The sequence below is a fragment of the Capsicum annuum genome, chromosome 7, assembly GCF_002878395.1.
Source record: "Capsicum annuum cultivar UCD-10X-F1 chromosome 7, UCD10Xv1.1, whole genome shotgun sequence".
NCBI lineage: Eukaryota > Viridiplantae > Streptophyta > Magnoliopsida > Solanales > Solanaceae > Capsicum > Capsicum annuum.
The window spans coordinates 186,767,758-186,794,435 of NC_061117.1; the positions used below are offsets into that span (position 1 = coordinate 186,767,758).

The following is a 26,678-nucleotide window of genomic DNA, read 5'->3' on the forward strand; positions in this document are numbered from 1 at the left end:
CAGCTGTCCCTGAAATAAGCATCCAATTTTTGTTCTCGAAGTATTTTTCTGAAGGTATCAAAATATTTTCCCATGGCTAACTTAACCACGAAATCACCCGTTAAATCTGTGGTACTATTGCATTGCATTCTCATAGGAAACGATCAATGCTGAAGGTTTTGACCAACTCTTTGGGTGGAAGGGCGATTAGCATTTGGATCATCTCTTTTGGAATATTCCTCCTTCTCGCGTTCATCATATTCTGCTCCTGATTGAGATAATGCTTGTAAAGCAAGGTCATAGAGTGGTGGATGTAGCCTAGATGCTTCACTTATTCCTTTACTTGGACTTGATTTGGTTTTTGTACTTTTGGGAGCCATATTATCTAAAATTAACAAGAACATAAAAAACCATATTATAGTTGATTAATGCTTCGTTAAAAAAGAATAACAGTAAATCTAACAACCAAAATAGTAAAATAATAGTTCCAATAGATCACTGATCTGTTTCACCAGGTAGTATATCTATTACGGCATATAACCAACCTATTGCAACGGATGAGTAATCTATTGCAATAATATAAAATGTATCACACATCTTTTAACACAGATGAATGGTCTGTACAATAGATCACACATTATTGCAATATATGAATGATCTCTTAGAACAGTTAAATAACCTATTGCAACAGATAAGTAATTTGTTACAATAATATAAAATATATCACTCATCTGTTGAGAAAAATGAATGGTCTGTACAGCAGATCACACATCTGTTGCAACATCATCTATTGCAACATATAAGTGATCCATTAGAATAGTTAAATAACCTGTAGCAATAGCTGAGTAATCTATTGCGACATTACAAAATATATCACTCATCTACTGAGAAGAATAAATGGACTGTGCAATAGATCACACATCTCTTGTAACATATGAGTGATCTGTCAAAACAGTTAACTAACCTACAATAATGGTTGAGTAATATATTGAGATAATACAAATATATCACTTATCTATTGAGAAAGATGAATAGTCTGTGAAATAGGTCGCAGATCTGTTGCAACACATGAATGATCTGTAGGAACAGTTATCAATGGTCAATATTATATAGATTTTTTCAAATAGAAGGATCGTCTATCACGACAGATAAATGATTAGTTGGAAAAACCAAGTCTTGGACATGTCCTGTTAGAAGAGTTGATAGGGTTTTATCCAATAGAAGGTTTATCTATTGCATCAGATCTTTAATCCGATGGTTCCTCCATTTCATCAGATGGTTAATTTGTTGCATCAAATTTTTAATTCGATGGTTCCTCTGTTGCATCCAATATAAAATTTTTTGCAACAGATGATTAAACTATTGTAACATATGGTTAATCTGTTGCATCAGATAGTTAAACTGTTGCATCAAATTTTTTTCTAATGGTTCCTCTATTGTATTAGATGATTAATCTGTTGCATTAGAATTTTAATCTAATGGTTTCTCTATTACATCAAATGATTGATCTGTTGCACCATATGATAAATTTGCTGAATCAGATGATTAATATGTTGCACCAGATGAAAAAATTATTGGAGAAAAAAGAACTATAATGCCTCGAAATCAGTTTTTCTGAGATGCCACATGATGCTCTGAACTATAAGTAGTCCTGAGCTAATCCTTGCTGCTTTCTACTAAGTCCAGGTCTTGAAATAGGGGAAATATGAATATGAAAACATAATAAATGTGGAAATCTTATCTGAAGCATACTAATCTCTCAAGTCTTGGTAAAATAATGCTGAAAAATCTGAATACTGAATCCAAAGTCTAAAACTAAATCTAGTAGTTCGACAAGCCTCTACTGACTGAGTCTAGAGAGGCACTGGGATAGGCCCCAACTGATTCAAATTGTTTGAAATAAATAATGAAACATCTACTAATAAACTAAAAATTTGAATAGTAAAGTCCCCGAACTATGAGGACTTACCAACTGCAGGGATTTAGATAAAATGCTTGAAAATTACTCACGCTGCTGAGACTGAGCACCTAAACCTACATTATGAGAAAATGTAGCACATAGACGTATATGTAGATCAGTACTTTGATGATGTACTGAGTATATGGGGGTGAATGCAATAAGTAAACAATGTCAACACAATTTATAAAATCATGTATGCTAAATATAAATGACTCGCATAGGCTTGAGTAATCTTGAATCTGATGGTCATAAATCATGAATAGTAAAGCACATAATATAAATCTTGTTAGCCATTACACTTAGTTCTAAATATGTATTCTGTTCTATCTCAATTCATATAGGCTAAGTGAAAAAGGGCTCACCATTTTATGTTTGAAACTAAAAGTTGTAATTCTGTAATCTGAAATCTTAAGTAAAATAATATCTAAGTAAGTTTGTGAGCTTTTACACTTAGTTTTTCTAAAAGTTTTTCTATTAATTATTTCTGTTAGCTAGTAGGGAGGTTCTTTTAACCGACATAAACCATGTGAGCATTTATGAAGTCCAACGTTTATGTCCCCCTAAGGAGGAATCCTCACATTGGGGAGAGGAGTCATACTCTTGCCAGGGAGTATAACCTATCTAAGCGATCACATATCTGTCATCCACGTAGAAATGGAAAAAATCTAAATCCTATGTTGGCACATAGTTCTGGGGTATAAAATCGTAGTAACGTACCCATCTCGGTGCTAAATACTACTCCCATTAACTATGTATGCTCATTCTGAAGAAAATCCACTTTAAAATAGTCTAATGGTTTGTAATAAAAACCAACTGTATATATGTAAAGCTAAATCTGTAATCTGAATCTATAAAGTGGATTTCATATCTATTCTAAGATCAAAAGGTCAAATCTTTATAAATAATCTAAAAAGAATCTAGTCATAAGGTGCTCATATCACAACAATTCTTGAAATAGCAATCTTAAATTAGGGCTTAATGACCAATGTATCAATCTCAGGTTAAAATATCAAAATGTTCATGCTTGATAATGTAAACATTGATAATTCAACTTATAAATTATTGGAAATTTCATAAGCTTGTAAATTACATTAATGGGTAAGCCCTAACTTTAATTTCATGGGAAATCATATAAAATTTAGTAAATCCATAATTAAAATAAGTTTTGGACACAAGGATGAAAGGAGTATCCTTGTTCATGACCCCACATACCTCAATTGATGAACTAGATGTTAAAACTTGAATCTTGGATCTCTATTGATGCTTTGAAGATGAATTCTTAGAGTTCTTGAATTGGAAATTCTAAATCTTGAATTTCCTTGGAGAATTAATGAAGGAATTTGAACTTCTTGGGGAGAAAGTTTGATGATCTAGGGTTTTCTTGAGAGTATTTTGGTGAACAGTGAATGTAATATGCTTAGGACGGGTTAAATCATCTGTTATTCACGACTTTGGTCTTGGGAAAAGACCATCTGAATATCTGAGCTTTCTAAAGGAACTATAATAGTGGAGTCACCGATGTACTTCTTAAGCATTGAGACGTGGAATACAGGGTGAATGGCTGACAAGTCTGCGGGCAAATCAAGCTCATAAGCTACTCTCCTAACGTGACTCAGAATCCTATAAGGGCCAACATACCGGGGACTAAGCTTCCCCTGTTTTCCAAATCTAATGCTGGAATGAATAAAATCCATTTTGTTCTAGTTCATTCTTTTACCCTGATTTGTGCAGAAAAATTGTTGATTTTCATTTGCTAGTTCGTACGGGACCAAGTACTTTATTATACTATATAAGACTATAAATCTATTAGGAGCTACAAGTGCCCTTTTTCTAATGGTACTATAATTCCTATTCCTAACCCTTCATTCCCTCTTTTAGTCTATCTACATTCCAGGAAATTCATACGCTCCGCGGACACCCCTTTTATGGGTGAAATTCAACCTCGAGGTCCCTTCTTCTCACATCTGTATATAATTTATGACAACTCTGGGCTGTTTTCAATCTTTCTCTAATCAACTTAACTTTCTCCATATCTTCAAACACTGTATCGGACCCAAGCAAAGCAGTCTCACCCACTTCAAACCAACCTATGGGCGATCTATATCTCCTCTCGTAAAGAGCCTCAAATGGGGCCATATGAATACTATAATGGTAACTGTTATTATAAGCGAACTCAATCAATGGCAAATGCTCATCCCAACTACCTTTGAAATCAAGAACACATGCCCTCAACATATCTTCTAGAGTTTGGATAGTCCTCTCTGCTTGACCATCTGTCTGAGGGTAGAAAGCTAAACTAATGTGGACTTAGGTACCAAGACCCTTCTGAAAAGCTCTCCAAAAACTGAGACATAAACTGAGTACCCCTATCTGAAATGATAGACAAAGAAACTCCATGCAATCTGAAAAACTCTCGGATATACAACTTAGCATAATCCTCAACTGTATAAGACGTGTGAACTTGCAAGAAATGAGCTGACTTAGTCAATATGTCTACAATAACCCAAATTGAGTCATGATGACGACGCGAATAGGGTAAACCGATCACAAAATCTATATTCACCTCTTCCCATTTCTAAGTGGGGGTACCAAACTCTTGCAACATACAACCAGGTCTTTGGTGTTCTACCTTAACCTGTAGACAAGTTGCACACCTTGCTATAAACTCTGCTATATCTTTGTTTATACCACTCCACCATTAGATTTCCCGCCAATCACAGTACATCTTGGTGGCTCTTAGATGAATAGGATAACCGGCACCATGCGCTTCTGCCATAATTCGTTGTCTCAAGTTATCAACACATGGAACACAAAATCTATTTTGGGGTTTCAACATGCCATCTCCCCTTTGAGAGAAAACCTCTACATTTTGGTCGTTAACCAACTCTTTTAGTTTGACAAAACTAGAATCCATATCTTGCTTCTCCTTCACTTCCAAAACTAGGGAAGATTTGGAACTACTCTGAACCCAAACATTCCCTTTAGCTGAGTCAACCAACCTAACACCCAATCTAGCTAATTGATGAACTTCTCGGGCTAACTCTTTCTTATCATTCTCTACATGAGCAACACTGCCCATAGACAATCTACTAAGGGCGTCTGCCACTACATTGGCCTTGCCCGGATGATACAATACACTCATATCATAATCTTTCAACAATTTAAACTATTTTCTCTGACAAACTCCCTCTGGATAAACACATACTGCAATTTTTTGTAGACCATGAACACATCAACATGCACACCATACAGATAGTGCCTCCAGATTTTTAAAGCAAACACCACAGCAGTAAACTCGAGATCATGGGTTGGGTAATTCTTTTCGTGAGGCTTCAACTATCTATAGGCATAGATTATAACCTTACCTCTCTGCATTAACACACAACCCAAATCAACTCTAGAGGCATCACAATATACCATAAAATCATTTGTACCATCGGGTAATACTAGAACTGGGGCTGAAGTAAGTCGAGTATTCAACTCCTTAAAACTCTTCTCGCAGAATCTGACCACTGGAACTTAACTTTTTTTGGGTCAATCTAGACATAGGAGACTCAATAGATAAGAAACCTTCAACAAAATAGCGGTAATAACCAGCTAGACCCAAGTAAATCCTAATATCTGACGGAGAGATAGGTCTAGGCCAATTTCTTACGGCTTCTGTCATTTAGGGATCAACTCTACTACCATCGGCAGAAACAATATGACCAAGAAAGGCTACTGATCTTAGCCAAAATTCATACTTGCTAAATTTCGCAAGCAATTGATGATTTCTAAGAGTTTACAAGATAATTCTAAGATGATCTACATGGTCATCCTCACTACGAAAGTACACAAGGATATCATCTATGAATACTATAACAAACATGTCTAGATACTGTTTGAACACTCGGTTTATGAGGTCCATAAAAGCTGTAGGTGCATTGGTTAGCCCGAAAGACATGACTAGAAACTCGAAATGACCGTAATGGGTCCTAAAAGCTATCTTTGGAATATCACATTCCCTTACTTTAGTTGATGATAGCCGGATCTAAGGTCTATCTTTGAGAAATAACTTGCACTTTGTAATTGATCAAACAAGTGATCAGTTCTAGGAAGTATTTATTCTTGACTGTGACCTTATTTAGTTGATGATAGTCAATGCACATTCGCAAAGAACCATCTTTATTTTGCACGAATAGGACAGGAGTGCCCCATGGAGAAATACTAGGCCTTATGAAACCTTTATCTAAAAGATCTTTGAGTTGCTCTTTCAACTCCTTAAGATCTGTAGGAGCCATACGATAAGGAGGGATAGAAATAGGCTGAGTATCTGGGAGAAGGTCAATATCAAATTTTATCTCTCTATCGGGAGGTACCCCTGGGAGATCTTCTGAAAAACAGCAAGAAACTCATTAACTACTCTAACTAACTAAATTATTGAAGTCTCAGACTTTGTGTCTTTGACTCAAACTAGGTGGTAAATGCAACCTTTGGATATCAACTTTCTGTCTTTAAGGTAAGATATGAAATGACTTTTGGGAGACACTGAATTACCTGACCACTCAAAGACTGGCTCATCTGGGAACTGAAATTTCACCACTCGGGTGCGACAATCTATAGAAGCATAATAGGAATGGAGCCAATCCATACCAAGAATAAGATCAAAATTAACCATATCTAACTTTATTAAGTCTGCTAATATGACTTTATGAAGGACAGTGATAGGACACTTTTTTATAGATTTGCTTAGCAACAACTGACTCACCTACTGGAGTAGAAACTAAGAAAGGCTTAGGGATATTTTCAGAACCTATTTCAAAATTTAAAGCAACTAATGGGGTCACATAAGAGAAACTAAACCCAGGGTATAACAACACATAAACATCAAGATGAAAGACACGAAACAAACCAGTAACAATATTTGGCGAATCTTTCTGCTCCTAGCGAGATGGTAAAGCATAAAACCAATTTTGGCATTGACCACCACTGATACTAGATGATGTGCCCTTAGGAGGGGATGGGCGACTTAGAGGAGCTAGTGCACTATTAGCCTAAGTTTGAGGATGAACATCTCTGTTTCCCTATCTAGCATGCGAGCATTCTTTGATTTTGTGACCCATCTGGCCACAACCATAACAACCTTTCTGACCCCACAAACATTAACCCACATGATTCTTTCCATACTTAGCACATGAGGGATGATAGGGTTTCTCACTCATACTATTTTGAGATCTAGACATAGAAGATTTACCCCACTGTTCCTGCCTATTTTTTGGGTATGGAAGCACTGGCTGAAGAAGGTGCGGGCATAGATAATCGATTCTGAAACTGTTAATTATTTCCCCTCTAGACCTATTTTGACCATAATTAAACTGCCCTGTTCTAGCCTTCTTATTTACTCTTTCTCTTTCCTTCAACTTCTCTGCCTCAATATGCTGAGCATGCATCATCAACCTAGCAAGATCCATGTCTCCAATAAGCATAGAAGTCCTACATTCCTTAACTACCAACCCAGACACACCGGTTACAAACTTACTCATGCTTAACCTAGGTCAGCCATCTGATGAGGGGCATACTTAGACAACTAGTTGAACTTGAGGCAATACTCTTTCACTGTCATTGAACCTTGCCTCAGGTTTATGAACTTTTCTATCTTAGCTTCTCTCATCTCACGTGGGAAGAACTTGTCTAAGAACGCATTCTGAAATATCTTTCTAGTTATGAGAGCTGCATTATCCTCTCTACTTTTCTTCCACATCACTACCCAATCATACGCAACATTCTTCAGCCTATAGGATGCTAATTCTACACTCTCTTCTTCAGACACATGCATAATTTAGGTGATCTTCTTTACCTCATCTAGATAAAATTGAGGGTCCTCATCTGCCTTCGAACCAAAGAACTCTAGCGGGTTCATTCTCATACAATCTTAAATTCTGGATGTGGCTAAGTCCCCATCTTGTTGGGGTGGAACTACAGCCCAACGGTTGCCCTGAATATTAGCTGTCACAGCTTGGGCTACCGCCTGAAAGGTAGCCCAAAACTCTGCATGTGACACATTCTCATTCAAAGAATTTGCGGAATGAGGTGGCTGGTTATCATTTTTGCGTGCGTTAGCTCGACGAGAAGGAATTTTTTGTCATGTGAAAGCATGAGTTAAAAGCAGATAGCGACACTAAATATACGATAGATCATGAAAGAAGAGATAATTTCCTAAAATGCTCCATAGCCTCTTGCTCATAGATGTGGTGTGCTTTACATCGATGATTAAGACTCTACATAATGCGGTTTGTCTGACTCTCTAGGACTCTCTAAACTTTAGGCTCTGATACCAAGTTTGTAATGCCTCAAAATTTGAGTTCCCGGGATGCCACACGGTGCTCCAAACTACAAGTAGTCCTGAGCTAACCCTGGCTATTTTCTACTAAGTTTGGGTCTCAAAATAGGGGAAATATGAATATGAAAACATAATAAATGCAAAAATCTTATCTGAAACATACTAATATCATAAGTCTTAGTAAAACAATACTGAAAAATATGAATACTGAATCCAAAGTCTAAAACTGAATCTAGTAGTCCGACCAGCCTCTACTGACTGAGTCTAGAGAGTCACTGGGACAGGCCTCGGCTGACTCAAACTGTCTGAAATGAATAATGAAACATCTACTAATAAAATAGAAAGCTGAATAGCAAAGTCCACGAACTATGAGGACTCACCAACTGTAGGGATGTAGATGAGATACTCGAAAATTACTCATGTTGCTGAGACTAAGCACCTGAACCTACATTATAAGAAAATGTAGCACATAGACGTATATGTAGATCAGTACTTTGATGATGTACTGAGTATATAGGGGTGAATGCAATAAGTAAACAATGTCATCACAATTTATAAAATCGTGCATGCTAAATGTAAATGACTCACATAGGCTTGATAATCTGAAATCTGAAGGTCATAAATCATGAATAGTAAAGCACATAATATAAATCTTGTTAGCCATTACACTTAGTTCTAAAATATGTATTTTATTCTATCTCAAATCATATAGGCTAAGTGAAAAAGGGCTCACCATTTTATGTTTGAAACTAAAAGTTGTAATTCTGTAATCTGAAATCTGAAGTAAAATAATATCTAAGTAAGTTTGTGAGCCTTCACACTTAGTTTTTCTTAAAGCTTTTCTATTAATCATTTCTGTTAGCTAGTAGGGAGGTTCTGTTAACCGACATAAACCATGTGAACATTTATGGAGTCTAACATTTTTGTCCCCCTAAGGAGGAATCCTCATGTTGGGGAGAGGAGTCATACTCTTGCCAGGGAGTATAACCTATCTAAGCGATCATATATCTGTCATCCATGTAGAAATGGAAAAAATCTAAATTTTATGTTGTCACATAGTTCTGGGGTATAAAATCGTAGTAACGTACCCATCTCGGTGCTAAATACTACTCCCATTAACTATGTATGCTCATTCTGAAGAAAATCCACTTTAAAATAGTCTAATGGTTTGTAATAAAAACTAACTGTATATATGTAAAGCTAAATCTGTAATCTGAATCTATAAAGTGGATTTCATATCTATTCTAAGATCAAAAGGTCAAATCTTTATAAATAATCTAAAAAGAATCTAGTCATAAGGTGCTCATAGCACAACAATTCTTGAAATAGCAATCTTAAATTAGGGCTTAATGACCAATGTATCAATCTCAGGTTAAAATATCAAAATGTTCATGCTTGATAATGTAAACATTGATAATTCAACTTAAAAATCATTGGAAATCTCATCAGCTTGTAAATAACATTAATGGGTATAAACCCTAACTTTAATTTCATGGGAAATCATATAAAATTTAGTAAATTCGTAATTAAAATAAGATTTGGACACAAGGATAAAAGGAGTATCCTTGTTCATAACCCCACATACCTCAATTGATGAACTAGATGCTAAAACTTGAATCTTGGATCTCTATTGATTCTTTGGAGATGAATTTTTAGAGTTCTTGAATTGGAGATTCTAAATCTTGAATTTCCTTGGAGAATTAATGGAGGAATTTGAACTTCTTAGGGAGAAAGTTTGATGATCTAGGATTTTCTTGAGAGTATTTTGGTGAAAAGTGAATGTAATATGCTCGGGATGGGTTAAATCATCTGTTATTCATGACTTAGGGCTTGGGAAAAAACCAAAGGGACCCCTTTAAATTTTTACTTAGAACTGAGAAAATTCCTGAATTTGGCCCATGGCGCGATGCGCCATGATCGCGATGGCCTACTGAAAACTGCCAACTGGGACTCGAAAAGACACCGCGATGTGGATCCATCGTGATGCTATGCTAGATTGCCATTTGGGCCATCACAGCGACGCGCCACCATCATGGTGAGCCACTGAAAATAGACAAAAGGGAAAAAGGGCTTCTCTGTGATGCGAGAAAATCGCGGAGTTTCACTGGATCTTGACGAATGAGAAATTTGACCTCTCCGCAACGCGTCAATATTGCGAAGTCCTACTAAAATTTTACAATTTTCATTCAAACCGTCTCCGCGATGCGCTAAGGACCCAAATCACGGTGTTTTACTAAAGCTTAAAATAGCCCTAACTTCTCACTCGATCATTGGATTTAGGCGAATCTTACATCATTGGAAAACTTATTAAATTTTTCACACAATGGAAGGTCTACATCTGGAAATTTCACACAAAATAATTATTCTTCATTTTGGAAGCTATCCCTTAACATTCTAAGGTGAATTTTAACCAGAAAAGGTACAGGGTATTACAAAAACAATAGCACGATTTTGTTCAATAGAAAAATAACAATATTACCATTTTTACCTAGAACAAGAATAGAATAAATCAACCCAAATCGTTATTTTATTTGTCTAAACACAAACAACGAAAATCAAACTTCAAAAAAATGCAACAAACAACAAAAAATCATAATTCACTTCAAAAAGGGAAGGGAAGAAATACCAGAAATTAGGGTTTTATTCAGACTGCATTTCAAATTAAAGCAACAAATATTGAAATTATTAATCAATACTATAAGAGAAGTTGGCTCAAGTTCCTCGTTTTCTTCAAAACTAAAAAGACCATAAATCTTTACCTGTGAAAGAAAAAAAGGAACGATGAAGAATTCGAAGTTGTTGTGATCGGAGAGCAAGGCTGTCACGTCGATTGAAGGTTGAAGTCGAAAAGAAACTCGAATCCCAACTATTTGTCATTTGAGGTTGAAGTCGCCGAGGATTGAAAGGAGAAATTTGTAGAACTGTTGGTTGGGAGAGAGGAGAGAGAAGCTGTAGAGAGAGCGGAGAGAGACTAGTTGATTTAGATTGGGGGTGTGGGTTGGGTTGGGTTGATTTGTATTTTTGAAAATATTAGAAAGTTTTGAAAATATTAATAAAGTCCACAATTAACTTAATCAAGTTTCCTAATGATGTTTGACCCTTTAAGTTGGTCAATATCATCAATCCGTCATTCAAGACTTAAAAGATACCTTTCCTTCAATTTTCTCTAGAGACTATAGTTATTATTAGTTCAACCTATGAAAACAAACCCTAATCTTTCATCTTTTTTCACATATATTTCACAGGTCTCCACATATCATAAAAGAATATGTTTATATATTGAAGTTCACAATGGGTGTTAATATATTAATTAGTATGATTATATATGTTTTAGAATTTTTTAAATGATATTTAAATTATTTGAGCTAGAAGACGGTGAATGTATTCACACCCATTTATCAAAAATTATTGCTCCACCCTTGATCTTCTTCTTTCGATCTGTTTTTACTTTGCTAATTATCTTATTTATTTATCTCTAGTATATACTATTTCATGTTTGTTTGTATAACTAGTCTAGCCGCACTTGTCACGCACGTATAACTTTTGATTATTTAAAATTAGACGATTTTGTCTATTGCGAAGATTTTTAATGAAGTTCAAAATGTTCAAATCACTTCTCAAATATCCTTCACACTTTAATAAAATAATATAAACATAACATATATTTTATTGTAAGCACATATACATTTTATCATCCGAAGTTTCAATTGGTTAATGGATCGTCACTTTTACGTATGTCATGCAGTACCTCTTTTTTCTTGTTGTTAGAGCTTAAGAGAGACGCATCGATTTGAATCATAATTATAGTACGATTATCTCTTTATTTTTTCTATATTTAAAATTTTTTCTTATTCTTAAAGTTAAATCTTTAGAAAATCTTTGATTACTTAATTAAAATTTTTAAAAATTTGGTAGTTCTTATATTTTTCTTATTATAACGCTTTCATATTTATTTTTAAATTTTTTAAATCTTTTAAAAATCAGTTAAAGTTGATTTAGAATTCTTAAACTAATGAAAAAGACATTAATTATCATTAATTTTGATGATTTCTAATAAGAAAATGTTAAACAATATTTCTAAGGCCCTTCACAATTTTAATATAGTATAGATATAGGCGTAGATATAGATAGATATAGATTTATTACTTATTGAAGTCCAATTATGTTATTCCTTAATCAATAAGGACTAACTTAAAAATTTTATTAAATATTTTTAAAAATTAAAATAAATATGATTTTAACTAAGTATCACAAATAATTTAAATGTCAATCATAAAGCATGTTATCATATTGAACATAAATCAATCTTAAATCTGACAACTACTTAGAATATATAGATGACAACGAAATTATAAAAACAGTGTTAAGAAATTCGCAAAAACAAAAATAATCAATTTGTAGTGTGAGTTCTTTCAACATGACAATAATAGCCTTTTCTTTGCCTTTCTTTTTAAAAATTAATTTTCTTCTTCTGTCCGTAGTTCATGGAGTAAGAGGATGAAGAAGAAGTAAGAACTTTAGGTCCAAAGCAAATAATAACATACATATCATCAATTGAATGTTACACACAATTCCTACGAATTATAATTAGAAACATAACCTTTGATTGTTACGACATATAACAATTGATCATCATCATCTAGTCCACTTCATTCCTTGTCAACATCAAATGATTCTTCTCTTTTTTTTTCGATTAAAAGTTTCAGGTAAAAGAAAAAAACACATAAAATATGAGAACCAATTGCTAATTTTTAACTCATTCAAATTACAGAATTATAGCAACTGACAGAAACAAATCATTCTATCATTATCAACAAAAAGAAAGACAAAAATAGATCACGTTTGATGCAAAAAGAAGAAAAATAAGTTGAATCAAAATCAAATAAAAAAGCAAACGAAGAAGAAAAAAATACATATTATATTATTTAAATCTAATTTGTGTTCACAAAAAGTCACTCAAATAGAATTATATAAGGTAGTATTTTAACTGATTTAGAAGTGTACTAAATATTAAGAGTTTTGCTTCTTTTAACTAAGTAAATAATTATGGAAGGTGGTATTTCAATTAATTTAAAATTATAAAATAGTATCCCTCTTACATATTTTAAAAAGGGAAAGATTACATATATTTAAAAAAACAAAACGCTTGACTTTTTTGAATTTTTTTTTTTTTGTTTTTTTGCCACTATGTTCATAAATATAACTTTTGGTAAATTTCTTAAAGAGAAACTTGACCGACGTCATATTGTTACCTAGAAACTATTAAGTTTTAGTAGAAATAGGATTAAGTAATTATAAATAGGAGTCTTCTCATATATTTAAGAGTTTTATTTATTTATTTTTCATATATTTGTTATAATTAATATTCAATAGTATAATATAATAATATTATCATTGAAGAAAATTAGTGAATATATGATATTGTGTATTACAAAGAGTTTTAATGAAGACAAAAAATTTAAATCACTTTTCTAAAGGTTTTCAGACTTTTAATATATTATAGATAAAGATTATATATTATAGATTATAGATCTAGATATAAATATAGATTATAGATATAAGACAACCAAGTATAAATTAAGAAACCACCTTTTCCCAAAAAAAATATATACATTAATTAACATATAAAATTACGTGATTAGAAGAAAGTTCTTATCATGTTTATATGGTTTTACCTCAATTCACGTATTTGTGATTATTAGTTTAAATAGCCATAAAATTTAGATCTTGTCCATGAATATAGAGTAGATCAGCAAGATTTACCATACAGTTATAACAATCATTTACCAAGTAAAATAAAATAAATCGCTTTCTTCATAATTGGAAGAATTCAATTCATATGACAAACTGACAAGTGAAGAAGTCAAGGTGGGGTGAAGACACAAGAAAAGTCGTACTCCCTCGGGTTTTTCTTACTTGTCCTAGTTTACTTTTTCACAATCAAATAATATGAATTTTGATCTTATATTAAAGATATATTATTAGTTATATTAATATGAAAAAAATTATAATTTTTAATATTTTTATATAATTTTTAAATATTTTAATTTTAATTTGAAAATATTAATTTAATTTAATTTTAAAAATTAATTAATTTGCATCTCAAAAAATAAAATGTGATAACTATATTGAAAGAGAAAAAGTACGTGAAAAAAATTCTAAAAATTACCTATATATACAAGTGAAAGTTACCTAATTACATTAAATCCCAAATTGATAAAGTATTTACACAAATCTCAAAATAATTACAAAAATCTCCTTATTTGGTAATTTTTCTCTCCTTAATATTATACATCCAAAAAAGGTCGTCTTTTCCTCCCTCTTTTTCTCTTTCATTACAAATCAGTTTATCCTCCATTATTCAATTTCTTTTTTCACGCCTAAAATCAAGCAATCATACTTAGCCTTTGTTTGGATGGTGGTTTGTCATGGTTTCATAATGTATAGTACAGTATAGTATAGTATGGTACAGTACAGTATGGTACAATACAATGTTTGGATGGACTGTATCGTTCACTACGATTTAATAACAGTTTTTTTTTTAATTTAATGGTATGATATTGTATCGTAATATGTAAATTTACTAAAATGCTCCTAATTGAATTATTAGGTACATAGGCAACATTTGGTTATTTGCTTTCAAGTTTTCTATGTATTAGCAATCAATAAATTATTAACAACTACTGCGCCAGGCAGAAGCACAAACTAACAGTAACATGGCTTCTAACTTTGTCTACAAATGGTATTAACGACAACTTTTCACAACCATTCAGATTCAACTCTTTCCCTATAAAAAGCATGCAACTTTGCTGCATTATTCCAACAAGAACAAAATCAAAGATCATATTGAAAACCAATTAGAACATAGCAATCAAGGCTTCATTTTTTCTATATTATGTCCTAATATTGTTGCTTTTAGCACTAGCAACAAGGTCTGAAGCAGGGGGAATTACTATCTATTGAGGACAAAATGGCAATGAAGGGACACTAGCCGACACTTGTGCTACAGGGAACTATGATTTCGTTAACATAACATTTCTCTCAACATTTGACAGTGGTCGAAATGCGATGCTCAACCTAGCAGGTAATTGTGATCCATACACTCCAAATGGATGTGTTAACATGAGTTCTGACGTAAAATCTTGTCAATTCAAAGAAATCAAAATTATGTTATCGATCGAAGGAGGAACAGGAGCATCCAGAGGAGAACGAAAAATAACAGAGGAGTTGTACGTAAAAATTATATGATGTTAGGGTTGTAAGTAATATGGGGTAAAGAGTAAAATAGGATTAGAAAATATTATATGAGGGCATAGTTGAAAAAATAAATAAGAAAACCACGGAAAACCACCAAATCTATGATTCTAAAAATTGGACAATTTCATGGTTTTCAAATCATGAAAGATTACCATATCATACCATGCCTTTTAGAAAACAATCAAAACAAATATGGTTGGCTTTGTAACCATTCAATACCATACCACAGAAACCACCATCCAAACAACCTGTTAGAGTTTATCATTGTAAGTTTTCAAACATTAATTGAACTTATTGATTTCATTCATTAATTTTATTTTATTTTGAACTTCACCAAATCAGAAAATCATGGACTTATTTGAGAAAGCAAAGGCAAAAAATATGGTGACTAATTATCAGAGTTTCGAAAAATCTCAATTGGGTCATCAGCAGTAGTAGCAGAGCACAACGGGATAGAATAAGTCACGAAAAATGAAGCTTGTAAACAGAGCACAACGACGTTTATTCAAACTATTAAATCAACGAAATCACTTACTCAATCTTCTGTAAGAATCTAAATCCTCATTATTTGATTATTTAATGTGTTTATATTATTCTAAATCTGAAAAAGAATGATCTTGCTCCGTTTTATATTTTTTTAACACTCTTTCAAAGATTCTATTTTGTAATATCAAATTCTTCCAATATTCTTGGATCTAACTTTATGTTTCAAAGATTCTATTTTATATGTTTCAGTATTTTGTCTAATTTTATGTTTGTTTTTTGTTGAAACAGGCTAATTTTGTGGTTGCAAAGATAACTGCAATTTGTACACCGAGGCTACTCAAAAGAATAAGTGATTTGCTACGATGGAAAAAAATTACTTGTCATCGCGTCCAAAGATGTAGATTTTATACATTATACATTTTTTTTATTTAACACACTTATGTATAATGTAAGTTTTTGTATATATAGAAGAGGCTGATTTTGTATTTAGTCGAATTATACAATTATAATCGATGAATTTTGTATGAGGTTACATTATAAATTCTGACAAATTTATAGATAACTAATGTATAATGTTAATATTTTATATGTATGGTGTAACATTATACATTCTTGAAGTTTTTTATTTGAAAGTATAAAATATAATAGATCAGGCATTATACATTAGTAGTGAAGCTGGAAGCACAGGAGGTATGTAAAAGGGATAAGTTCAAGTATCTCGGGTCCGCGATCCAGAGTAATGGTGAGATTGATGAGGATGTCTCGCACCGTATTGGGGCGGGATGGATGAAGTGGAAACTCGCGTCGGGGGTGCTGTGTGATAAGAAGGTGCCGCCCAAGCTTAAAGGCAAATTCTACAGGGTGGTAGTCCGTCCGGCCTTGCTGTATGGAGCGGAGTGTTGGCCAGTTAAGAACTCCCACATCCAAAAAATGAAGGTGGCAGAAATGCGGATGTTGCGCTGGATGTGTGGACTGACTCGAGGGGATAGAGTTCGGAATGAGACTATCCGGGAGAAGGTTGGTGTGACTTTAGTGGAGTGCAAGATGCGGGAAGCACGATTGAGATGGTTCGGACACGTGAAGAGGAGGGGCATGGATGCCCCGGTCCGTAGGTGTGAGAGGCTAGCGTTGGATGGTTTTAGGCGGGGTAGGGGTAGGCCGAAGAAGTACTGGGGTGAGGTGATTAGGCGGGACATGGAACAGTTACAGCTCACCGAGGACATGACCCTAGATAGGAAGGTCTGGAAGACGCGAATTACGGCAGAGGATTAGGGCCAGTTTGGGTCGCTAGTGTAGGGAATTACTTGGTGGGGGTTTTATTCCTGTTATGATTCCGTATTCAGTGTTCCATGTTTATTACAAATCTGTGTGCTTTCCTCTGCTTTCCTCTGTTTTATATTCCTTATGGGTGCCGTATTTATGTTATGTAATCTGCTTCTGTGCTTTACTATGTGTTTGTGTGGTATCTCGTGCCTTGAGCCGGGGGTCTTTCGGAAACAGTCTTTCTACTTCATCAGAGGTAGAGGTATGGACTGCGTATATCTTACCCCCCCCCCCAGACCCCACTAGGTGGGAATACATTGGGTTTGTTGTTGTTATTGTATTTTGGAAGACTAATGTATAATATAATTCTAATGATATATATTTTCAATATGTTATACATTAGAAGTTCTTATTACATTAGTTGTGTTTTATGTTGTATTTTACAGTTAAAAAGTTTTATTTTTGTATAATTTTTCATTATACCTTTTGTCAAGCTTATAGGTCATACATGTTTAAAGTGAAATTTTAGATGTGTAATATGACATTATACATTACTGTAGTTTATTTTTAAAATGTATAAGTTGCCCTTATACTTATTCTAATGTATAATATAAGTCTGAAGATATATATTTTAATATGTTATACATTAAAAATCCTTATAAGATGCATTTTATGCTTTATGTGGTATTATACTGTTAGAAAGTCTTATTTTTGTATAAATTTTCATTATACCTTCTGTCAAGATATATAGGTCATCCATGTTTAAGGTAAAAAATTTAGATGTGTACATTATACTTTACTGTAGTTTATTTTTTAAATATATAAGTTACCCTCATACATGTGAAATTGTTGTGAATTTTACTTCAATTTTTCTACGAATTTCGTCAATATTCAATTCCATCGCGATCGTAGCAATCAATTTCAAAAAGTTAATACTTTCCGAAATAATAATTGCATCACTTTTATAGAATTGATAAATGATTTTCAACTCCCAAATTCTGAAATGACGCAACAATATGGGGATATTCATATTTTTTTTCCGAGAATTGAAGAAAGACAAAGACGGCTTTTTTTTTTCAAAAACGTCATTAAAAATGAGGAAAACTAACAGTGATGTTTAAGAATTTTTTAATTTAAATTTCAATTATTTTATTTAATCATACAAAACATAATTATGGGTAATTAATGACTTTATTTAAGAGAATGAAAGATTTTATCTGATTACTCTTTCCATGAATGTAGGAGATTATATTTTATCGTCTTACCTTAAATATAAGATTAACTGTTTTATCATACATTCGAGTTATGTATGATGGACAGCCGAATGTATGAATATATTTGCAAAATTTGGAAGAGAGAAAACTAGAAGAAATTTTATGTAATTAGTTTCAATAGGTAGGAGATTTAATATGTTTACACAAAAAACTAACTCCACAAGTCGTCATAAAGTGGGCCGGTCTCTGAAGTTCGTTGACTTCAAAAGAAAGCCCAAAACAAAGAATCAACATCTCGTCGTCACGAGCAAGTGCCGGGCCTATTGGGGCGGTGAACTTTTTGAATGAGTCAATGTCATATTCTCACTCTCTATTTTGACAAAAAAAAATCAATCAATGACATTCTTGTGATAAAAAATTTCTTTATCCTAGAAAGAACCCACCCCTCCAACCCATCCACCACCACCCCCACGCACCACGTATTTTCAACTAGAGTGAAGTTTGAGTACCAAAAAAAAAAAATGTACAAAGTAAAAGTCATTTTCCATACATTTGAAATAGTAGTGGTAGATTGAATCTCTCACGTAAAAATTCACTCCGAAAGAAATATGCCTACTCTAATGTTTTAATTCAATTCAACACCTATTTAATACTACTTTGTTTTCATGTAAACTACTACTATGATGTAATTTATGAGTTATTAATTGACACCTAATTTGGTTATGAATAAATAACTAATAAAGTTTATGTTATGTGACAAGAAGGTCATGATTCGATTTGGGACAACACTCTCTTGTAGAAATGACTATTATGATTCGACTCTTTCTTAAACCCCTCATATTAACGAGAGTTTAGTACATTAAACTATTTTTTTATTATAAATAAATGAGTAAGGGGTCAAAAAGACACCTAAATTATTCAAGTGTTTTTAGTTTCATACCTAAATTATTGAGAGTATGACTTTCCTACATGTATTGTCACTCAATGATTAACGAAACATACCTAGACGTTGACTAGACCGAATGCTTATCCACAAACGCTTTTAGGCGCATTTGATCATAAAATCTTCGTTCATCTAGCATATATAACGAGTTTATACTTTCAATAATTCAGATATGAAATTTAAAAAACTCAGATACTTGTGTGCTTTTAACTCTTTAAAGTAAAATATTGTAATGACCGATGTACATAGTACTTTCTCGTCTCAAAATGATTGACATGTATAGATTTTGCACAAATCTTAAGGAAAGTAATCAAGAGTGTGGTTTGATTAATATCATTCTTATTAAATTTTTATTCTTTATTTATTTATGTTTTTTAATTCTGAAATAATTATTACTAAGAATATAATTAAAAAAAGTGATTAATTATCTCTTGATATTTTAAATATGTTAGCTTTTTAACATAATTTTTTTTTTTTTTTTAACAAATATATCAACAATTTTGAAACGGAGCAAACAGTCTTTTATAAGCTCTTTTTCAAATTTTCCTTCAAATGGATCCACTAAAACCCCTAGTATGGTCCCATATTAGACAGCTCATTTTCAAGTGGGGACATTTGATATCCTCTTCAATTTCTTTACTACTTTGTTGTCTCATTTTCAAAAAAATCAAATCCCATCAATTTCTCTTCAAACTTCAAACAAATCTAGAAACTCAACTCCTCTTCAATTCCAAAAAAAAAAAAAAAACAAATAATAAACCCCCCTCCCACCCCTCTCCCCCTAGTATTTGGTCTTACTTCCCTAGTCTCAAGTCTAAAGTCTCAACTTCCCCTTTTTATAAGCCGAGTCCATTGCTCTTATTCAAAGACTCTTCTTCTCACTTTAGCCCATTTCTCTCTCCCTTTCTGTTTTCCTTCTTCATACATATATGGCCAAAGGTAGTGGACTCTCTTTTGATCCAGATCCCATCAAACACTTCCTTCCTATTCCTACTGTCCTCAATTCTTTTCTTGAACCCCACCACCACCAACAACAAGAATTTCCACATAACAAGTTTTTATTCAAGATTGAACCTTTGTCATCCTCAATGGAGTCATCAACATTCAAGAATAGGTCACCACCTTCTACTATTCAGTTCCCAGTGAACCTTAACTGCTCTACTACTGCTATTCATCATGATCACCAAGAAGAAGAAGAAGAACATAATAACAGACCAGTTATTGATGAAATGGACTTCTTTGCTGATAAAAAAAATGGTAATAATTCTGAGGAGGCTGATGTTACAACAACAACCAATAATACTATCAATCACTCTGATAGAAAAGATTCCAACACCCCTCCTCCTGAATTGGATTTTAACATTAATGTAAGCTTACACAAATTGGTACAATCAATTTTACCGAAAAAGTTTTGTTCTTTTTTTTTTTTAAAAAAAATAACTTTTGTACTGAATTTTGACCAAATTGTTGTGTAGACTGGTTTGCATCTTCTCACGGCCAATACTTACAGTGATCAGTCCATAGTGGATGATGGTTTATCCCCTAATTCTGAAGATAAAAGAACCAAGAGTGAGGTAAGAATAATTAACATCAACTCACTAGTTATTGTACTATTCATAATATTCTATTGTTGATTTCTCGTATGATCACTCAACTAATAGTTATTATTTCGGAAAGTCAAAAGTGGAATGAAGAAAAAGGGTGACTATGATAATAACTATTAGTTGAGTGATCATATGATAAATCAACGCATATATTATAGAATAATTTAGCTCTATTAATCAACATGAATTTTGGATACTCCCTATTTCAGTTAGCAGTTCTTCGGGCTGAATTGGAAAGGATGAACGGTGAAAATCGACGTTTAAGGGACATGTTAAATCAGGTGACAAGCAATTACAGTACCCTGCAGATGCATATGATGACAATGATGCAACAACAACAGCAACAAAATCAAGAAAATGGTCAACGTGATGGGAAAAGTACTCGCGAAGAAGTGAAACAGCAACACCATAGCCATAATAGTCATGGGGGAGGAGGAGGACAAATGGTGCCTAGGCAATTTATGGATCTTGGCTTAGCTGCTGCTGGTGCTACTGGTTCTGAGGCTGAAGAGGCTTCCCAGTCTTCGTCAGAGGGACGAAGTGGCAGGGAAAAATCGCGATCACCAATGAATAACATGGAATCACGTTCCACATGTGGAATTGGAAGAGAAGATAGTCCTGAAAAAGGGTCACCTGGTTGGGGTCCTAATAAAATTCCAAGACTTGGCAATGCCTCTACTAATAAACCTGCTGATCAAGCTACCGAAGCTACCATGAGAAAGGCTCGAGTCTCGGTCAGGGCTCGATCAGAGGCTCCCATGGTATGTAACTTTGGTGCACTGGACTGCCCTTTTTGTATATTTATTTTGGTTTAAGAAATTATTGTGATCGAAACTAATTTATACTTTTTTTTGTGTGTGGTGCAATCAGATCACAGATGGTTGCCAATGGCGAAAGTACGGACAGAAAATGGCGAAGGGAAATCCGTGTCCTCGGGCTTATTACCGGTGCACCATGGCAGCTGGTTGTCCAGTTCGGAAGCAAGTATGTTTTTGTTTGTCCAATAATTTATTTCTGAACTTACTCTTGATTTAATCAGACTATATTAGTCAATCACAAGGGTCAGAATCTTAGTAAATTTAGTCTCTAATTAACAATCATGTGTTAGTTGTTCACTTCATACCCACACTGATTGACTGATATTCAAAACTAGTTGGTGTTACGTTGCTATTGATCTTTCTTGATGATCAAAAAATACAAAATGTTTTTTTAATCCAACAATAATTAAGAAAGAATCTTGGTAGGTAATATCTTGCGGAATTCACGTCTGAATTATATATTATAGTAGTATTAAAAGCAATGAAAGTCACCTCCTCAGAGTGAAGTAGGATTCCTCTACCTTTAACCAAAAGTCTCAAATTCGAGTCCTGAAATAAAGAATTTTACCTCCCTTGGTGGACCTACTCGAAGTGAGTGCAGATTAGTCGGATTAGTGTGCAACGAATACTAAATGAAAGGAAAGAAGAAAGTCATTTTACATTTTCATTTGGTAGTTTGAGTTGGTGGAAGAGAATCTTTTGACTGAAGTTAATTTTGCTGCATCGTCAGGTTCAAAGATGTGCAGAGGATAGAACAATCTTGATCACAACCTATGAAGGGACACACAACCATCCGTTGCCTCCGGCAGCGATGGCAATGGCCTCCACAACTTCCTCAGCAGCACGAATGTTGCTGTCGGGTTCTATGCCAAGTGCAGATGGGCTAATGAATTCCAATTTCTTCGCGAGAACTCTCCTCCCTTGCTCTTCCAGCATGGCCACAATTTCAGCCTCGGCCCCGTTCCCTACTGTTACATTGGACCTAACTCAATCCCCAAACCCGTTGCAATTCCCAAGACCCCCTAACCAATTCCAAGTCCCATTTTCCAATCCACCTCACAGTAACATCCTAGCAAATCCAGCTGCACTTTTGCCTCAGATATTTGGCCAGGCTTTGTATAACCAATCCAAATTCTCTGGCCTCCAATTGTCCCAAGATTTGGAGGGACAACAACATCCTTCAACGATGTCATCATCGATTCATCCATCCAACCACAACCCTCTGGCTGACACGGTGAACGCCCTCACCAATGATCCTAATTTCACCGCAGCATTAGCAGCAGCCATCACTTCACTTATTGGAAATCCCGGGCAATCAAATAATGGTACAAATAATACCCCTGCCACCACAACGACCGCGAACAACAATAATGGCAGTGTTACAAGCAATGGCAATAACAGCAACAATGGCAATAATAAAGTGGCTAATTCAGGTTTTCCAGCAAATTGATTGGTAGCTAGCCAATTATGCTGCCGCATGTTTCCTTTCAAGAAAGAATTTTTTTCTTACATTAATTTTTTTGCTTAGTTAGTAATCAGGAAAGCTAGATTACTATACAAGTTGATAAGATTTTTTTTTGTGTTTTATAGATGGCTTAAAAAAACATATATCTTCCATTCTTTTTGTGGCTTAATAATGTAATTCATGATTTCTTATCAATACAAGAAAAAAATGTTGTGTTCCTTCTATATTTTTGGTTGATTGTCTTTTGCTTTAACGTCGGCATGAAGTATACGCAAAACAAAAATATACAATGCAAGTGATAAAAGGCAGGAAATTGAGAAAATATTTACTCCTTGGTAGTTTGTGCGAATGACACATTTTTACAGTTTTACCTATTTACAAATGTAAAGAGCTTTTACAAGGGGTTATTTGATACGCAGGATATTCTAGGAGTAAGCTTGACATAAGATTTATACCCGTTTAGTAGATGATATAAATTTATCATATCAAATGCGATATAAATCTTATCTAGCCTTATCCCATGAAGCTTGGATTATTTTATCCCATCTTTTTAGTGGGATAAATTAGTCAAAAAATTATAATCCCAGAATTATAATTTCAGGATAATTTAATCCGCGTATCAAATAACCCTTTTACAGATGATTTGACCCTTGAACTTCAAAAAGAAACTTCTTTTTTAAAAACTTCATTCAAATTAAGTCACATATATTGAAATTGAATAGTAAAATATTGTTACCCTTTGAATTGCAAAGAGTTGGTGAGTCTTCAAGAACACATTCATATGGGAGTCAAGAAAAGAGTCAATAAAACCGTCTAAAAAATTGTTAGAAATACGTATGAGATTGATCAGAAAGAAGAAACAAAAGAGGGACTGTTGAGAAAGAGATATAGTTACTTGTCTCATTTGGATGCCTTTCTTATGACGCACAAATGACAAATTTCACTAAATTAGGAGGATATATATATCTAGACGACAAGTTTTATTTTGATGTTGAATTCATTGTCCATTTCTTTAACGTTCATTCTCCAATTTTTCCTTGTCTATACCTAAAGATGACAAAATCAAGGTTTGACACATCTTTATGGATTCTTTTTTCTTCTTGGCATAAACTTTATACACGCATGATTGGGATATTTACCCAAATTGACGGTTGAATTTATTATTTATTTTTTTGTGATAATACATCAAAACACCCCTAAATTTATAGTCAAAACTTACTTTAGACCCTAAACATGTATGACAATTATTTACCCCCTTAGCAACTTTGAACTGAATTTATTTCACCCCTTAGAAACCGAAGTGAGATCGTTTGCTGGGCGCGTCGAAGTCTTGTCTTTGCCTTTTATATTTTTTTTAAACGAAAATATTCTTTTAAATTTTCTTAACGGGTATAAATTCCAAATCACCCAACCCAATTTCATCCTCAAAAATCCTAATTTACTTCTCTTATTCCCCAATTTCTCAAAATTTGTTTCCTCTCCGAAATTTAAGCATAATTTTGAGATTGGTTTCTCTTCCATTTCAAATGTAAGTGCTCTTGAAGAACCGTAATCTATTTTTCTAGCACGCAATGAGGTCGGTTAATTTGACTAAACTTTGTATGGAAAAAAGTGATAATGCTTTATACAAAGAAGTTCGTTGTAATCATGGATTTTTGTTGCATATGAAGACATCTTGGACTTCGAGGAATCCCGGCAGAAGATTTTGGGCATGTCCTTATTATGGGGTAGATATCATTTTTTTTGCTTTTACTATTCCGATAGACTTGATTAAAGACTAATTCATTCTTTATTTTTCAGCATTGAAGGGTCCAAGATCTTGCGACTTTTGGTGTTAGAGGAATAGAGAAGATATTGATCCGAGGTCCAAATATGTGATTCCAAAACTAATAGAGAAATTAGGTGAGCTTTAGAATTTAGTTGAGTCTTCTCAATATATTGACAATCATGCATCGATTAATGAAGTTGAAAAAGTTGAGTTGAATAATATTGTTGAGAAAATTTCTCATGAAGTAGACAAGCCTAAAGAATCCAAAGATGATAATTGTGTTGATATGAAATTGGAGAAGTTGGAAGAAGAGGTTGAGAAGATCAAAGAAAAAGAGAAGAAGTGGAGAAGAATTGCTAAATTTGTTGTTTTCCACTACTAATAGCTATAAGCTATTGGCTTGGGATGATACATATAAAGAAAGGTTCAATGAGGTTACCTTAAGGTGGTTGTTCTTGTTAGAAGATATCTAGCTTATTTTGTGATTGGTGCTGCTTCTTTAAGCTTATTTTGTAATCTACTTTGGTTGGTGACTGTCTCTTGAGCACTTGGTTGTTGTATTTTGTAGTGCAACTTCTTTTAAGCTTCTTTTGTAATGTATTCAGCTGTTGGTTGTCTTGATATATATGAAGAAAAGTAGTTGAATTGATTGTATTATAAGCATTTTTTTGTAATAGTGCAACTTCTTTTGTAATGAAGTTAACCACAACTTCTTATAGTCACAACTAGTTAAGAAAGACTGCAAAAACTATCATTAACCACAACTTCTTATAGTCAAATGAGAATTGTGCAGACACAGGATCATAAATGCTTCAAACAGATATTTTTCAACATAATGCAGTCACAGCTGCTCATATTTCAAACAAAAATATATAGCCAAAAGTGCAGTCACATTTACATCTTGCAATTACACATAAAATTATTGCAGTCACAGCTGCATAATTGAAGTCACTAATCAAAATAGAAATTGCCTAAGTGGAAGTCACTATTGTTTCAGTACACAACATCAGTACACAAAAACAAAATCAGACTGCTTCTACTGAAAGGTTGATGAACTTGTTTGGCTTAGATGATTCACTTCAGCAGCATTTGACCTTGTCCTTATCCTTTTCTGTGCTTTCATTACTTTGAGATCTTGTTGTGTCATAACTTTCTTTTCTTTCCATTTTACACTGGATTTGGGTTTGTGATGTCCAATCACTATGGAGGAGTTCATAGGCATTCCAGGCTAAAAAAACAAAGTAGAACAAATTTATTTTAAGACTTTTAAAAGATAGACTTTAAACTAGAGAAATTTCATCAAATTTAACTTACATTGAGAATTTTATAACCACATTCTGTTTGAAACACCCCCATTCCATCCATCCTAGGTCTTTTAAAAGCTGCCCCTTTACCTTTTCCAACACCAGTAGCAGGTGTAACTCCTCTTCCTCTACCAATAATACCTACAGTAACATTGGCAGCAGGTCCTCTTTCTCTACTAACACCATCTATAGTAGCAGTAGCAGCAACTCCCCTTCCTCTACCAATAATAACAACTCACTTTTCTCTACCAGCAGCAACAACTCCCCTTCCTCTACCAGCAGTAATAACATCAACTCC

General features: G+C 33.6%; 1 protein-coding gene across 1 annotated transcript; it reads left to right on the forward strand.

Annotated features, from left to right (window-relative positions):
- Positions 1-20,288: 20,288 nt before the first annotated feature.
- On the forward strand, positions 20,289-23,532 carry LOC107878211 (probable WRKY transcription factor 31; the record flags this gene model as incomplete). Its single annotated transcript, NM_001325104.1, is given in 5 exon segments — positions 20,289-20,788; positions 20,897-20,995; positions 21,235-21,786; positions 21,896-22,009; positions 22,574-23,532. Coding segments are annotated over 5 exon segments (1,923 nt in total). The 3' UTR covers positions 23,294-23,532.
- Between the last annotated feature and the right edge of the window lie 3,146 nt (positions 23,533-26,678).